A 15,239-nucleotide genomic window follows, 5' to 3' on the forward strand; every position below is an offset into this window, starting at 1 on the left:
ATCAGCATAACTATTTACAATAAATAATCTATAACAAGCTATTACATAACATCAGCATGACTGTCCTGGATAAGGAATTGCGACAAGACCGTACTGGCCTCCTTGAGCGGCAGAATGAGCCGGAACGCGTCATTGGCGTTGAGATAGTACCGGTGGAGCCGCTTTGACCGCAGGAAGCCCATGTTCTCATAGAGCCGCATGGCAATTGTGTTGGTAACTTCCGTCTCGAGGATGATCTCGTCGGCACCCTTAGCCTTGATCGCCTCTACTGCCATCGTGATGAGCCGTTTGGCAATGCCCCTACCCCGGTGGGACTTCTTCACCGCCAACATGGCAATGTACCCGCGTGACCGAACCTGCCGGTGACTCTGGATATTACACACAATGACGCCTACTGGAATATCCCCGTCGAATGCCTATCAAACAAAAGCAGTTAGTTAGGTGAGCCAGCATGACACTTAGCGCATGGATTTACTCACCAGAAAACACAACTCCGGGCTTTCGTAGATAAAATAGCGGTAAACATAGATGGAGTACGGTTCCGACAGATCGTCCGAGACGAGCTTTGTAATAATCCGCAGCTCTGACTCCTCCTTCGTGCTGTCGTACGTCCTATACAGAATGTCCATCGCCGTACTCGAACTCCAAAATCTAGTACAACCAGTACAGAAGGCACGGCCCACACAGCACGACGATGTTTAGGCATATGAAAGTAGGCTGCCCAATTGGGACTTAACCAATTCGTTCTTAATTAAGATCGGGGCCCTTATCAATTAATTAACCGTCCCCACGGGACACCACAATGACCAAGTGATCTTGCGAAATACGAGTCTCACAGGACACAACCAGAGGGGGCCCTCTTCATTGTCGCCACCTAAAGATACACCATTGCGATGAGTTCGGCCACGTTGCTTGTGAAGAACGTTTTCACAGGCGCAGTGAGCCAGCTGAACCCAGATCAGTTTGTGTCGTAAGTGTTTAATAGAGGTATATTGGCCAGTGCTAACAGCGTGCAGGCTAGAAGATTTGAGGAAATGGATAGCCAAAAACGAGGAGATCCCGTCAGAGTGTCAGCTGCTGCTGACAAAAAGGTCTGTCCAGGTCAAGCTAGAGGACTTGGTGGACGGACAGCAGGTCTACCTGTACGACAAGGCACTTATAGCGGAAAGCCGACGACTGAGCCTGGCGCCACTGGAGACGGCCCCTGTAACTGCTATGCCTAGTCTGGGCAGCACGGGGAACTCAATTGTAGAGCTGGCTGCATCCTTTGTGGCGAGGTCGAAGTGGGCCGTCGAGGTGCTCTCCCAGGCTCACGAACGGGCCCAGGAGATAGAGCAGGTGGCCGCCCAGACGGAGGTCATCAGGTCCGGCATTGAGATCGCGGTCGCGAACCTGCACTCACACTCGAACCAGTTGGAGCGGTCGTACTACCACAAGGTCGAGTTTGCGCGGGAACTGGAGGAGAACTTTGGCAAGTGCCACGATTGGGAGCCGCTATACCGCAAGCTGGGCCAGGTCAAGGGCCAGGACGACACGCCATTGGCGCGGTGGGTAGACGAAAAGCGCGTCAGAAGGAGCTACGCGGAGTGTTCGGAGGCCATCCACGAAAGCAAGAGCCAGATCAATAGCGTGTCTGTCGAAGTCATTGAACTCGTAAACCAGGGCCACTCTCTGGAGAAAAGTGTAAAGACGTGGGCATCCCACGGCGGCGACAATGCGCCACGGGGGGCGTCCAAACTAAAGTACAAGGATCTGATACAGGACATAGAGCTCGTTGTGTCGCGGGTCGAGAAGGACTCAGAGTACGTGGCTTCGCTAGACGATACCCCAAACAACCACAAGAATGCCAAACGGCTCGCGGCCCTTCACGACAAGGAGTTCCTGCCGCAGGTGGTGTCTGTTATGAAGGACATCCAGGAGCGCCTCCGGGTTTGGACTCAGTATAAAGCGCAGTGCCAGGAGAAGGGTGTCGACTACCTGCGCCATGTTTCCCAGATTCAGTACAAGACGAGCCAAGTAAAGCCCAAGCTCAGTGAGCTGGGCAGGACGCTGAGCCGTGCTGAGGATGCGCGTGTTGTCGTTGCCGAGACGATAGACCTGCCGTACCTGTACGGCATTTACCTCGTAGAGCAGGTGAGACGCAGCCGGTGGCTCGATCAGATGAAGTCCATGGTATCTGAGTCTGCCGAGGCGCTGGCTACCTGGAAGCAGGAAGAGTCAAAACGGCGGCGCGCCTGGTACAAGTTCTGCGGCCAGACGCTGAGTGACATGAAGACCCGTGCAGGGGTCGATGCAAGCATTCGAGTGGAGCATGGGGACGAAGATCTCCCTGAGGTGGATATAAACATTCGCGACAGAGAGTACGGAGAGGCGGTAATAATAACTCCGCAGGACGTAGACCAGTACTTTGCACAGTTATTGAACGTTGGGCTCTCCGAGTGCCACGACATGCTGCGCGAGGAGTACGAGCAGATGCTCAAGAAGCAGGACAGAAAGAAGCTATTCTCTCCTGCAAATAAGGCTGCCGCCATGTGCAGTAGGCAATTTTTGCAGCTCGGCGACTCACAGGTGTTCAAAGGCGGCAGTGTAATGGACGGTGGTGGGTCGTCGTCGTCGAGCAGCCAGCTAGTGAGTCAGCAAGAAGCAAAAATTAAAGCGTATGAGACGAGAATCCGCAAGCTGGAAGCCCTGCTACACCGACAGCAGTACAATGCGTCGAAAGGCAGCGACTGGTCGGGCATGGCGACCCCTGTGCCGGGTAGTAGTTTTGCAAATGCACCCCTAACTCCGCCGGTTGGCCATGCTCGCGGGGCCAGTGACGGTGCCATTGGGGCGTCGATGCCTCCGTATCTGGCCAACCGGCAGGTGTCGCCTCCGCCAGGCAATAACGACAAGATGCAGAAGCTGCTGGAGCGCATCAAGCAGCTCGAGCAGCAGCACACGAAGAATACGGAGCGAATCGCCGTGCTCGAGAACACCAACCAGTCGCTGAGGAACACGGTGAACAAGGTTAACCAGGACAAGAAGGCAATTGAGAGCGTCAAGAACGACCTTCTTGCCAACATGGCAGCGCAGGAGTCTGACTTTGGCCGTGAGCGCCGCGGGCTCAACCAGGAGATTAGCGAGCTCAAGTTGAGGATCGAGGAGCTCGAGGAAGAAGTAGAGCGCGAGGTCGACAATTCCAACGAGGTCGAACTCAAGCAGGAGAACGAGATCATGCGGCTCAAGAAGCACCTCGACGCCGTTCAGCTGCGTGAGCACGAAAACAACAAGAGCTACACCGACGAGCTCGAGAAGTTTGTGGCCAAAGAGCACAAGTGGGCGCAGGAAGCAGCCGCGTACAAGCAGAAGAGCGACCGGTACTATTTGCGTGCCAAGGACTTGAGCCAGCGGCTGTACACGAGCTACCGGCGGTCGTGCGAGCTGCTTGAATGCATGGGCTTGCAGGCCTCCAAGGAGATTGACGAGCAAAAGAACCAGGTGTCTTCGTTCAAGATCAATCGTGTCCGGGGCCTCAGTCGGCGTGCCAGTGCCAAGTATGCAGCGATTGCGGCGGCCTCCCAGTCACTCAATGCTGATGCCAGCATTGTCGACACTAGCTCTATCACTACGGCTGACGGTGTCGACGAGGCTCCCGTTCCAGATGCATTGTATTGGATGAGCGACGACCACAAGGAGGAGGAAAAAGACATCACCGCCGAAGAGGCGTCGAGCCACGAAGAGGAACGCTACACGCGGTTCACGAGCGAGGTGTATATTGACTACGACTTGTTCCGGGACAGTGTGTGCAAGCGATTTGGCGATGTGGAGCGGCTGGCGCGCAAGAGCCAGAAGTACTGTGACCGGGCGCACAGAGCGGAGAAAGACGGCCGCAACAAGATTGCGGTCAAAGGGTTCAAGGAAGGAGACCTTGCTCTGTTCCTGCCGACCCGCGACCAGACGCGCAAACCCAATCCGTGGGCGGCCTTCAACGTGGGCGCTCCGCACTTCTTCCTCAAGCACGACGATTCGTTGCAGTTGCAGCCGCCGCGGGAGTGGCTTGTGGCGCGGATCAAGAAGATAGAGGAACGTGTGGTCAACAGGGCCACGGACTCTGACGAGGACAATCCTTATGACTTGAGCGACGGACTCAAATGGCATTTGATTGAGGCTGTTGAGGAGCGTTAATTATGTGTGCCTCCAACGTTATCTACCAATTATTTATTTATTCAACTCAATCAATTCATCGTCTATTCTCGTCTTACTGCTAGTATGTCTACTAATTCATCATTTATGCAATTCTTGCCCTTGGTATGGTAGTTGTCACAATACAGAGGTGGACTTCATCAAATCGAATCATTAATCCTCGTTGATTTAGTGAAGAAGGAATCAAAGGTAACAAGTAATTGGTAATAGCCAAGTGATCATTCTATTGTACTGGTAGTTGCCTAATTGTATCCCACCGGTACTTATCTATATCAAACAATACTCCCGAATATGACAATGCTCTCTCCGGAGTACAGTAAGCAAGTTCTGCCGAACTGCAGCAGCAAATAATGTGTTCTACTTCTCCACATTCGTGAGCGATACTCTCGAATATTATTGTCAAGTCTCTCTCCAGCCTAAGTACTTTTCTAGTGTATCGTTCACTCAACTGCTACAGCTCTAACTGCAGATGAGATCTCTATAAAAGACAGGTACAGCTAACACGGCCTAGAAAACGGCATAGAACCATTATATCTCTCAGTGACTACCAATTAAAATAAACCAAAACTACTAACGTATTCAATCAAAGACTCTTCGAATGTCTCGCATCAAACATAGACAAGACCATCTCACCGACTTCTTGCTTACACCATGCCATCCAGAACAAGTAGAGGGCCTCGCAGGCCAGCTCTCGGGCTGTTATAATTCCCCTTCGCGGAGCCACTTTGCGGAAATCGCAGCTGTACCAGCAACGTTCCCTCAGTCACGACGGAAATGATGATGATATCATCCGATCAACATGGTTCGCGCGGAACACGGCTGCTGGCGACACACAAAAAGATCGGGGGTGGTGATGTGTTAACCCACGCCATCAATTACCAGCGAAATGTCGGAAAACAAAGTCCCCGAGAGCCAGTCGTCTTCATGGACGGCCTTCCTCAAGAGTATTGCGTCGTTTAATGGCGACTTGGCGTCGCTGACGGCGCCGCCGTTCATTCTGTCCCCCGTGTCGCTTACCGAATACTCGCAGTTCTGGTGCGCCAGCCGCGAGTTGTTCCTCGCCGCCGCCAAAGAGCAGGACCCGGAGCAGCGGTTTCTCAAGGTCGTCAAGTGGTTCATTGGTACCCTAAGGGGCCAGTACTGCTCGCGAAACGAGCAGATGGGCTCCGAGAAGAAGCCATTGAACCCTTTCCTCGGCGAGCTCTTCACTGGTAAGTGGGTCGGCAGTGACGATGCCGATGGCGACATTGTCCTGGTCAGCGAGCAAGTAAGCCACCATCCGCCTGTGACTGCTTATGCCATCTGGAACGAGCAGAACAAGGTGTACCTGCAGGGGTACAACCAGATTAAGGCGAGTCTGTCGACAACCATGATCACGGTCAAGCAATACGGCCATGCGCTGTACGAGCTGCGGGCGTTTGACGAGACCTACCTCGTGACCCTGCCGGGTTTGCACATTGAGGGCATTTTGTTTGGCGCGCCGTACGTCGAGCTAGAAGGCAGGAGCTACATCCAGAGCAGTACCGGCTATAAGGCGACAGTAGAGTACAGTGGCAAGGGGTACTTCAGCGGCAAGAAGAACACCTTCAAGGCCAAGGTTGTCCACGCGGGCTCACCGAAATCGACGCTGTACACGATCTCTGGCCAGTGGAGCGAGCAGAGCAAGATCAAGAACGAAAAGACCGGCGTCGAGCAGCCGTTCCTGGACGCCTCCAAGAACAGCTACGGCGAGCTCGTCGTCAAGCCGGAGGAGCAGCAGAACGAGCTCGAGTCGCGGAAGGCGTGGAGCAAGGTTGCTGCCGCCATTCGACAAGGCGACTACGACCTTATCCACCGGGAGAAGAGCAAGATTGAGAACGAGCAGCGAGAGATGCGAAAGGAGGAGCAGGCCAAGGGCGAGGAGTGGCAGCGAAAGTGGTTCAAGAAGGTTGTCCTCAAGGACGAGCCTCTTTACCTTGATCTCTGTTCCAAGGCCGGTGTTGCCGCGGGCACTGTCCACTCCAGCAGCAGCAGCACTACCACGGGCGTAGACACTGCTACCGAGACCAACTGGCGGCTCGAGCCGGAGCATTACGAGAATGGTGACGTCAAGGCATAGATTAGTTTTTTGTTTAGTTAACGAACAGTAATTGGCTTTTTAATTACTACATCTAATCACTGCGGTTTTTGAGGCTTTGTGGACAATTGCTTAATGGAGTGCGCTACTGGTACATAACCAGGGTCATTAGTATTGTTATTACCGGTAGATGCTATTTCTTTTTCGTCTTATCTGAATCTAATGAGTGCTAATGTCGTAGAATTGTACTACTCCTACAAAAGACTTAGAATGCAAAATTATTGTTATAACTATCGCAAAACACCATATTGAAGAATTCTATTTAGGCATTACCGGTACTCTCACAGGACACTATTGCAGAATTGTACGGTACTTCTTCTCAGGCACCACCAAATTGCCGAATTATAACTTGTTCTCTTATAATATACAATATTTAGCAGTATACAGTAGTATTATTCTCACACTTGCAAAACAATTGTAACTGTTACAAAAACAAACAAAAAGCAAGACTGCTATTTGAACTGAAGCATTGCGCTAGGATGTGTTTATTCTCTTGGTTTATAAGTTGTGTTTGAATATGTTCCGCAATCTTTGGAAGCCATTCGAAAAATCGCGGGTTATTCTCAGATAGTTACCACAACACTAGGCTTAATATTGCAGAACTGTAGTCATTATTCCTAACCAAAATCACATAATTGTAAAGCACTTGTGAGGGTATAATTACCGTACAGATCTACAATACGGGATCTTGTGCGAATAACTGCAATTTGCAATTTTGTGCCCTGTGAGAGTAACATTAAGAATATTCCTTGGCCACCAAATGCCTGTCGCCGTAGCTCAGTGAGCCGCACTTTGTGAGGCTGAATTATCATAATATTACATCTAAGTTAGTGAGTGGTTCACACTCGATCTAATCTCTTCAAATCTGGTATGCGCCATGTAACACCCTTCATTCGACAAACCACGACACTCAAATAACAGTACAGACTCTCTGTACAAGGCCGTCGTCTCCTTTGCACTGCCCTATATACCTTTGCTCTCTCCCCTATGGTTATAAGGCCGCATTTGCAGTAGTGATCTGCGTGCGTGCGCAGGCGGGGTGAAAGCCAACCACCGCCTTATTCACTTATCACCACCATACTCCCACTTCCCATACTACAGTCTACACAGTACTACTATACTGCTAACTACTATACGTACTAGTCACCATAGTACGAGCCGTGTGCACCACACCACATTTAAATTACAGAGACATGTAAGTATATGCTTGGGACATTGCAGTCGAGGCACGATTATGCTTTACGCTTCACGCTCTCCACAAACAATGCTCGTCCTCGCTAAGGAGAAGACTGAGGGAAGACTTCTCATTGACCAAGAGCGATGCTCGAGATTTTTCTCATAAAAAATCTATTCCCTGCCAGCTGCTGGTGTGGCTTATGGCTCGGCTTTCCAACGTTGCACCAACCACGAGCCCAACCATTCCCACCACAGCCGCAGAATTCACAGCTTCTATTGTTTAATTCTAGCTATTGCTCATTCTCTCTAAAAAATTTTTTTTTCTCGCGATTGAGAGCGTACTGGCCGGTATTTACTATAGACGCCTAGCAAGGATGAGGTTGACATTGTTTCTGGTTACCCAGTGAGGAGAAGTTAGAGATTTGTGTGTTTGTGAGGTCTTCTTTCCTCCCAATAGCGTGCGGGAGCGCGCGGGAGGAGTACCTCATTACTACGACGCTGGTGTGTGTGCGGGTGGTTATATATTTACTTGGAGTGTGACCATTTTCATTCCTTTCCACACACAGGAACCGTTAAAGATGATGCGAAGCGTGTTCACCAGCGGTGTTCGGGCTCAATTGGCCAGGACTAACGTGTTTGCAGTTCGAGCTTTTTCCGCTACTCCAATTATGCCTAAGGAGGGACAGACGCGAACCCGACGACACCCGTCTGAGATCAAGCGACGAAAGAAGGGTAAGTGATTTTATATTTGATAGGCGTTGGGCAATTGCTATTTACAGGGTGGGAATTGGGGCTAACGGAGAAAAAAATAGATCCAAACGCTCCAAAGCGATCTCTTTCGGCCTACATGTTCTTCGCCAACGCGCAGCGAGACAGTGTACGGTCTGATAACCCAGACGTGACTTTCGGTCAGGTCGGCAAGATCCTTGGTGAGCGATGGAAGGCTCTCAGCGAGTCTGAGAAGATTCCATACGAGCAGAAAGCTGCGGAGGACAAGAAGCGATACGAGGCTGAAAAGGCCGCGTACAACGCGTCCAAGGTCGCAGGCACTGCCTAACTACATATTTTGCTATAACATCATTAACTTATTTACTTGGTAATATTAACATGGTTGGCTCAATCCTTCCCCATATGACCTGTCTCCGCATCTGTGGATAGTGCATTGGGCACTTGTTGCTGATGCGCTCCAGCGCTGGATCTAATGCTCAATTGATGCAATGGCAAGCCTCCTTTCTGCAAAAAATAGACGCGTCATCGACACCCCTCATACTAGAACCGCGATCGAATCGGCACCCACAGGCCGTGATGGGGGGTGGGTGGCTGGCTGAACCACTTTGCTATTTTCGGGTCGCGCTGTGCAGTAGTTTACGCCGGATGCGCGATGTTCCTGGTCTCATCTGGCCCATGCACCAGTCAATGCCATTCTATGCAGGACACACACAGGCTCTACCGAACGTGTCTCTGGGGCGGGTACGAGTGCTATACTCAATAGGCAAGCGAGCGTGCAAGGTTGCGTCGATTGGTATTTCATATTGCTTTTGAGCGGAGAGAAATGAGAGACGGCCTAGGCGAGAACGCGGTGCTATGTGAGCTCGAACCGCGCAAATATATAAAGCCCCCCCAGGTTGCCGGGGAGTACAGGTTCCATATACTGAATTATAGTGTATAATCAGAACAAGATGACTACTGTTGCTAAGCAGAAGAATGAGCAGGTGTAAGTGATTTTTTTTTATTTTTTTATTCGGTGGTATTCGCCGTGGTTCATCGTGTGTATTGTTGATATATCGTGACGTTGGGTGCATTGAAGCCATGCTGACGGAAGTAATTGTAGAGGCGAGAAGCGAGACGCCCAGGAGGAGGTTGCTCAGTCAGACACTAAGAAGCAGAAGGTCGAAGAGCCGGAGGTTGCCGATCCAACTGCTGAGGAGCCAACGACTGAAAACGCCGAGGAGGATGAGACTAAGGAGCCAAATGCTGAAGCTGAGCAGGCTGAGCCAGAAAAAGAGGGAGAAGAGGAAGAGATTCCAGAGGTAACCGAGACCAACCCAGAGGGCTCTGAGATCCCAGAGGATGCCAAGGCCAAGGCCAAGGCAGAGATGAAGGCTACCGGTGCTCCGGACACCACCGATACTGCTGTTGAAGAGGCAGAAGAGACGGATGAGGCTGCTAAGGCCCAGCGAGCTGCCAGAGAAGAAGAGAAGACTGAGGAAACGGGCGGGGCCGAGGAGGAGGAACCCCAGGACTCTCCTGACGCCGAATCGAACGAAGAGTAATCGAAACCAAGGAGTAGTAACTAATGTACCACTAATACAATAATAACATAACAAATGTCGGTCTTACAAGCGTCTTAAAGCTAGAACCATCTACCTTAGTAAATGAATAATCTCAGATCATCTACCGGTATATTAGTAGATAAATAATCGTTTAGATCATCTACAAAGTGTGCATCAGTGCCATGAATACGGTAATCTCTTCTATATCGTCTGCCTTTAGTAAATGGGCAATCCCGTCTTATAATGTTTATGAAATATGAATAATTCCAGTACAATGTTAGAATCATCTACACTTGGTGAATGGATAGTCTTTCCTTAACACGGCAAATGAACTACCGCTCTGGCCTGTTAGTAATCGTATTTCAATTAGTACCTACTATTCGTACCCGCTTATCATGCAACTCTATCAATTCTTATTCTTTTTTCTTTCCATTTTTCACACTTTTTAATTAGACACGCTCGTAGAAGAGCAGATATGCCCCACTCTCTTCCTTAAGAACATCCTTGGTCGTACACTCCCATACTTTTTCGTCACTGATCTTCCACCACTCTCGGCCACCGCTCGAAGCGCCAGCTGCCGATCGAGCCTCGGCGGCCTCGTTCATCGCCTTGACAATCGTCGCGCTCGAGGAAGACCTATTCTGGTATGCCGTGGATACGTCGCTGGCAGACACGGACGCCGGAGACGGGCTGCACCGCCCAGGATACGGCAGATCCCCGAGCGCCGAAGTTGAAGCGTCTGCTGAAGCGGGAATCTGCTGAACCTGAGCTTTTTCGGCATCTGTGCCGTTCGAAGGCCCCCCGTTTACCGCTTGTCCATTGACGGTCGCTGAAGGCGACTTTTGGTGTATCAGCTGATGGGGGTCTGTCTGGTTGCCTTCGTACACCTCAGTCCACCACTTGAGGTTCTTTCGTCGGAAGCACTCATAGTGGCCCGTCTGGTGTGTACCTTTGTGTCGAATCAGCGCACTAAGGCGGTACGTGATCTTCTTACGTGTAATGCTATGGCTGTTAGTAGCAGTAGTGTCGGCCATTGACGTGGCCGACGAATTCGATTTCATGGACTGGCCGGAAGATGCAGAGGAGCTCGATGATTCCGCCGTGGGGATCGAGTTGATCGACTGAGTAGTAGGCGATTCGGCGGCGGCGGAGCCCCCATTATTCAGATTCAACGCGTTGCCCACAGAAGAACTAATCTTGTAGCGCACCTCCTCTTCAAATAGCTGTAAATACTCGGGCACGGACACTTTGCACGAGTTACGCGATGCGCCAAACCCGCCGTAAATAGACCGCGACAAGTGAAGCGTCAGCACCTGGGGCAGCTTGTCGAATGCAGTAGACTTGGCAATCGGCGACGTCACCTGCTTTGGCCACCCGGCAATCTGCCGCTCCAACTCCTCGGGGAGATCCCATGGCTTGTTAATATACGGTTTGAGCCGCTCGTCAAACTGGGACACGGATCGGACGTACGCTTGCAGCCGACAGTTAGTACACCCATAGTCTTTAATGTATTCTGGAGTCGACAGTTGGCCCAGGAGATCGTTTAGCGAAACAGACCGTCGCTGAGGCACCATGAGAGACAGAACCAGGAAGGTGGACGGCGTCGCCGGCGGACAGTACCCGCATCGCGAACAAGTGATGCGGTCAATCGTCGCCCCGTGAAATGGAAACTCGGGAATCTTGACCGTAGGGCTCCCCTCCAGGGCCTTTTTGAGCTTGTCGTTTTCCGTCTGGAGCGTCTCGAGGATGAGATGCAGAAGCTCATGTGCGTCGTGCTGGCTCCGCGAGATGCGGCTCTTGTATATCCGCTCGAGCACAACGAGCAACTGCCACGGAGACAGGGCCTCTGGAGCCAGGATCGGCTTGTTGAGGGCGCGGATCATAGCCGCGAGCGCCTTCGAGAGCTGCCCGAGCTGGCCCTGCTTCTTGCCCGCAGCCCCTTCTGGGATCAGATACCCGTACTGGATGAGGTACAGGTACAGTCCGTGCACCGCGGCGAGAGCCTGGAGGTTGGAGTTGGCGAAGCAGTCATTTGCGCGGTTGGTGAGCCCCACAGTGTACCTGCCGGGCTTGTTTCTACGGCGCAAGTTGAGCATCTCGTGCTCCGGGTCGTGCTGGAGTAGCTTGAACGGGTTCCACGTATAGATGTAGAGCTTGACAGTCGGGGCCGCGATGTATACAACTAACCCGGCAAGCGCTACCTTCCAAACTATACTCTGGGACTGGACTGGTTTGCTGTAGGATGAGTTGGCAGGCCAGAAGTGGGCCATACTAATGCACTCTCTGCTGCTGCGAAATTACCAAGCGGTTAACCGGCCTCACCCAGCCCGGCGTCTTTCGGGGGAGGGGGTGGAACTTAATAATAATTATTCTGGGTCCTAGCACCACGGTTCCGGCAGCCAAGGATTTATAAACTGCGGCAACGCCAGACACGCAAAATGCCAGGCTTAGTTCTGGCCCGCGGGGTAATGCTTACTATGCTAGGAAAAGACAAACTTCCCGGGATCCGAACGCCCCAGCGGCGGTGGACCATAATTTACACAGCCTTGTTGGGAACACCTAGGAACGGCCTCGCTTGACTGAAACGGGTCTCAGCCGCTATTAAATCTGGACTACCAGCTATTAAACTGATTGATGCCTCGGAGATTATGGACTCGAATTGTTTCAAGTAGAACTACTTTCCAATTATACTTAGTGATATACCAGGTTGAGCAAGTGCCCAAGTATTTCCCGTCTGGTGCTTATGCATGAGTTCTAGTAGACGTACGCATAATGTAAGCGACCCCTGGCATAATTGAGTCTTGCAGCATGCCAGAAACCTGGGGCAGTCCTTACACTATCGATATGTGGTACACTGTAGTACTGGGCATCTTTGGAATGTTTTAAGCAATTTAAATTATGAAATGACCGGTACAGAATGATAAATATGTTACTGGTATTATCATCTAAGGATAACTGTGGACGAATAGCCGTGGATGGTTTAATCTTGTACTGAAATCGAAGATTAAACTTTCAAAAACGATGCCATCGGTTCCTTTCATTAACTTTGTGGGCTTAGATCAAAAATTTTTATGCTACTACGGGGTACCGGTTAGGTAGCATACACCTGCTATCAATCAATGTAAATTATTTTTCTTTCTTGCCGATATATATGGTACAGTGTATTATGAATCGCTGATACCAGATATATATAGCTAAACTACTAAGTAAAATATAGGGGGCAATGGAGAACTTCAACAAAATAAACATATAACAAAGCGAACAAACCAAACTTTATACCACTTCAACGTGTACTTCGCCCATCTTCTCAGGATCGACGCCATGGGATCGCTTAATCGCCTCTCGGCCACCAGAAAGATCACCACCAAACGCCTCGTCGACCTCCTCCAACGCCTTGCCGTTAGTTTCGGGGAAGAAGAAGAAGACAATGGCGAACTGCACGGCAATCCAGCAGCACCACACAATGTAGTATTTCCACTGAATGGCATCCATGGCAATTGGGTTAACGTAGTTGTTGAACAGACCCACAACGTTGCCAGAAAGCTGGTAGAACATAGAGGCAGAGGCTCGCAGCGAGTACGGCGTGATCTCCATGACATAGGGCGTACCAATGACGGCACAGAATGGATTAAGACCGTTGTAGAGGTAGATCATGGCCACAACCCCAATTGCCAGGCCCTTGTCCTGGAAGTCTCGCTGCTGATTGATGGCAGAAAGGATTGTCCAAATAGTATAGGCCGTTTCCATTGCCGCGAACCCAGTTAGGAACATCGTTCGACGGCCCAGCCTATCTGCGAAGGACGCAATGACAATACTAGAAACGAGAGACCACACGGTGATACCAAGGTTGATCTTTAGCTGGGTAATCGAGTCAGTGATACCAATGTTGTTGAGGATGATGTGCAAGTAATAAGAGATCAACGCATTGCCACTCAGCTGCAGCATGGCTGGAACAAACAAGCAAATGAACAGCCGATGTCGCATCGCTGGGGTCTTGACCCAGTTGAGCCAGTTCGACATCTTCTGCTCCCTCTCCGCCTCAAGCGTAGCCGCAATCTCGGCCATCTGGTAGTGCACTACGAGCGCATTCTCGTCGCCATTGGCGTGATACTTGACAAAAAATTCCCGCGCCTCCTGATCTCTCCCCTTGGACACGAGCCATCGCGGAGACTCTGGGCCGAAGAGCGCAATAATCAACTGTAAAAGTGGGAAGAAGCCTTGTAGAATAGAAGGAATTCGCCAACTCCAGGTGCTGCTCTGGATTGCAGAGTTGTAGGTGCCCCAAGTGATGAGTGCAGCTACGAACGAGCCAAACGGCCACGAGGCGAGCAGCATTGCAGTGACAGTAGCTCGCTGGGTGGGGTAGGCACACTCGGTGATCAACGGGGAGGCAGCAGTAGACGCAATACAACCGCCAACACCGAGAAGGATTCGGGCACCCATGAACGCCGAGAAGCTCTGTGCACTCCCCTGGATTGCAGCTCCAATGACAATAACGGCACATCCTCCAACCAACGACCACTTTCGTCCGAGATAATCGCACAAGTAAGACACAAACGGAGTCGAAATAAGGGTGCCAATAGTAATACCATTACTCATGGTACCAAGCCGTGCTCCGCTGGGGTTACCAAAGTACTCCTGCCATGAGCTGACACTCTGAAGGTTGTTCATCATACTGCCATCAAAGCCAGAAACAACCTGTGCGAGAATAGCCGCGAGCAAGAAGAAGTTGAGCTTGAGTAAGTGTGGATATCGGAACCATAGCTTCTCATGCTTCGGCGTGACCTCAAGCAGAGTCTTGCCTTCAAGAACTGCGTCGAATACCTTCTCGTCTGCTTTTTCGTCCATCGAGCTTTAGTGGAGATCAAAAAAATATTTCGGTCAAATCCAGTGCTTTATATATACAGGGAGTCTTCAGCATGGCCTGGAGATCACGCTAATGGGCTAAATGGTTCTATATTTCCGGGGTTATATGCTCTATACGTGTGATTGAGCACTAAATATCCTCGTCCCCCACCTATGTGGGGTATGGTGAATTTTTCCATAGCGGTGGAATAGCTTGAGACAACCGTTAGAACAGATTGGCTAGCGCCGTACGAAGCAGTCATCGGGGGTAGCGGAATGCGCTTCCCCGGTGAGACGTGCTTCTGAAGATCTGCAAAGTGTGGGGCCCGGGGGCGGATCGCCGGGGATAGCGGCCACATCTATCCGACCAATTTTGTACTGCAAAATTCATGAACGGTGGAAGGATTTTTACACTAATGCTTCCACGTGCACCCTTGAATCTGCGGAGATGATTTCCCCCGCATTGTTTTTCCGGTCTTAAAGTGTAATACTTTTATCTGATCACACCAGACCTAGGGTACAGAATCCTACCGGGGAAAGCGGCTGTTAGCCTCCGATATAGTATCTTTCATGACGCGTCTCTGCCTGAGAGGAATAATGGGCGGAGAAGCGGGAGATTTTGGGCACTGATGCGATCCGAAAAT

General features: G+C 50.9%; 7 protein-coding genes across 7 annotated transcripts; 4 read left to right on the forward strand and 3 right to left on the reverse strand.

Annotated features, from left to right (window-relative positions):
- Positions 1-41: 41 nt before the first annotated feature.
- MAK3 (peptide alpha-N-acetyltransferase MAK3) lies at positions 42-629 on the reverse strand (the record flags this gene model as incomplete). Its single annotated transcript, XM_076685444.1, has 2 exons — positions 42-416; positions 480-629. 2 exons carry the CDS (start codon positions 627-629, stop codon positions 42-44), a joined length of 525 nt encoding a protein of 174 aa, XP_076540258.1.
- A 264-nt stretch (positions 630-893) lies between these two features.
- Positions 894-4,167, forward strand: ATG11 (autophagy protein ATG11; the record flags this gene model as incomplete). Its single annotated transcript, XM_076685445.1, has 2 exons — positions 894-970; positions 1,017-4,167. 2 exons carry the CDS (start codon positions 894-896, stop codon positions 4,165-4,167), a joined length of 3,228 nt encoding a protein of 1,075 aa, XP_076540259.1.
- Positions 4,168-5,071: 904 nt separating this feature from the next.
- On the forward strand, positions 5,072-6,283 carry KES1 (OSBP family protein; the record flags this gene model as incomplete). The annotated part of the gene is made up of 1 exon (XM_076685446.1): positions 5,072-6,283. The coding sequence occupies one exon, from the start codon at positions 5,072-5,074 to the stop codon at positions 6,281-6,283; it is 1,212 nt and encodes a 403-aa protein (XP_076540260.1).
- A 1,107-nt stretch (positions 6,284-7,390) lies between these two features.
- On the forward strand, positions 7,391-8,534 carry NHP6B (high-mobility group nucleosome-binding protein; the record flags this gene model as incomplete). The annotated part of the gene is made up of 3 exons (XM_076685447.1): positions 7,391-7,496; positions 8,120-8,209; positions 8,290-8,534. Exons 2-3 carry the CDS (start codon positions 8,146-8,148, stop codon positions 8,532-8,534), a joined length of 309 nt encoding a protein of 102 aa, XP_076540261.1. The 5' UTR covers positions 7,391-7,496; positions 8,120-8,145.
- A 622-nt stretch (positions 8,535-9,156) lies between these two features.
- On the forward strand, positions 9,157-9,750 carry TRVA0_025S00496 (uncharacterized protein; the record flags this gene model as incomplete). The annotated part of the gene is made up of 2 exons (XM_076685448.1): positions 9,157-9,191; positions 9,309-9,750. 2 exons carry the CDS (start codon positions 9,157-9,159, stop codon positions 9,748-9,750), a joined length of 477 nt encoding a protein of 158 aa, XP_076540262.1.
- A 449-nt stretch (positions 9,751-10,199) lies between these two features.
- Positions 10,200-11,846, reverse strand: UBP16 (putative ubiquitin-specific protease UBP16; the record flags this gene model as incomplete). The annotated part of the gene is made up of 1 exon (XM_076685449.1): positions 10,200-11,846. One exon carries the CDS (start codon positions 11,844-11,846, stop codon positions 10,200-10,202), a length of 1,647 nt encoding a protein of 548 aa, XP_076540263.1.
- Positions 11,847-13,023: 1,177 nt separating this feature from the next.
- HXT15 (hexose transporter Hxt15p) lies at positions 13,024-14,598 on the reverse strand (the record flags this gene model as incomplete). Its single annotated transcript, XM_076685450.1, has 1 exon — positions 13,024-14,598. The coding sequence occupies one exon, from the start codon at positions 14,596-14,598 to the stop codon at positions 13,024-13,026; it is 1,575 nt and encodes a 524-aa protein (XP_076540264.1).
- Between the last annotated feature and the right edge of the window lie 641 nt (positions 14,599-15,239).

The sequence above is a fragment of the Trichomonascus vanleenenianus genome (assembly GCF_965637985.1).
Source record: "Trichomonascus vanleenenianus strain CLIB 3782 genome assembly, contig: TRVA0_025S, whole genome shotgun sequence".
NCBI classification, from domain to species: Eukaryota; Fungi; Ascomycota; class Dipodascomycetes; order Dipodascales; family Trichomonascaceae; genus Blastobotrys; species Blastobotrys vanleenenianus.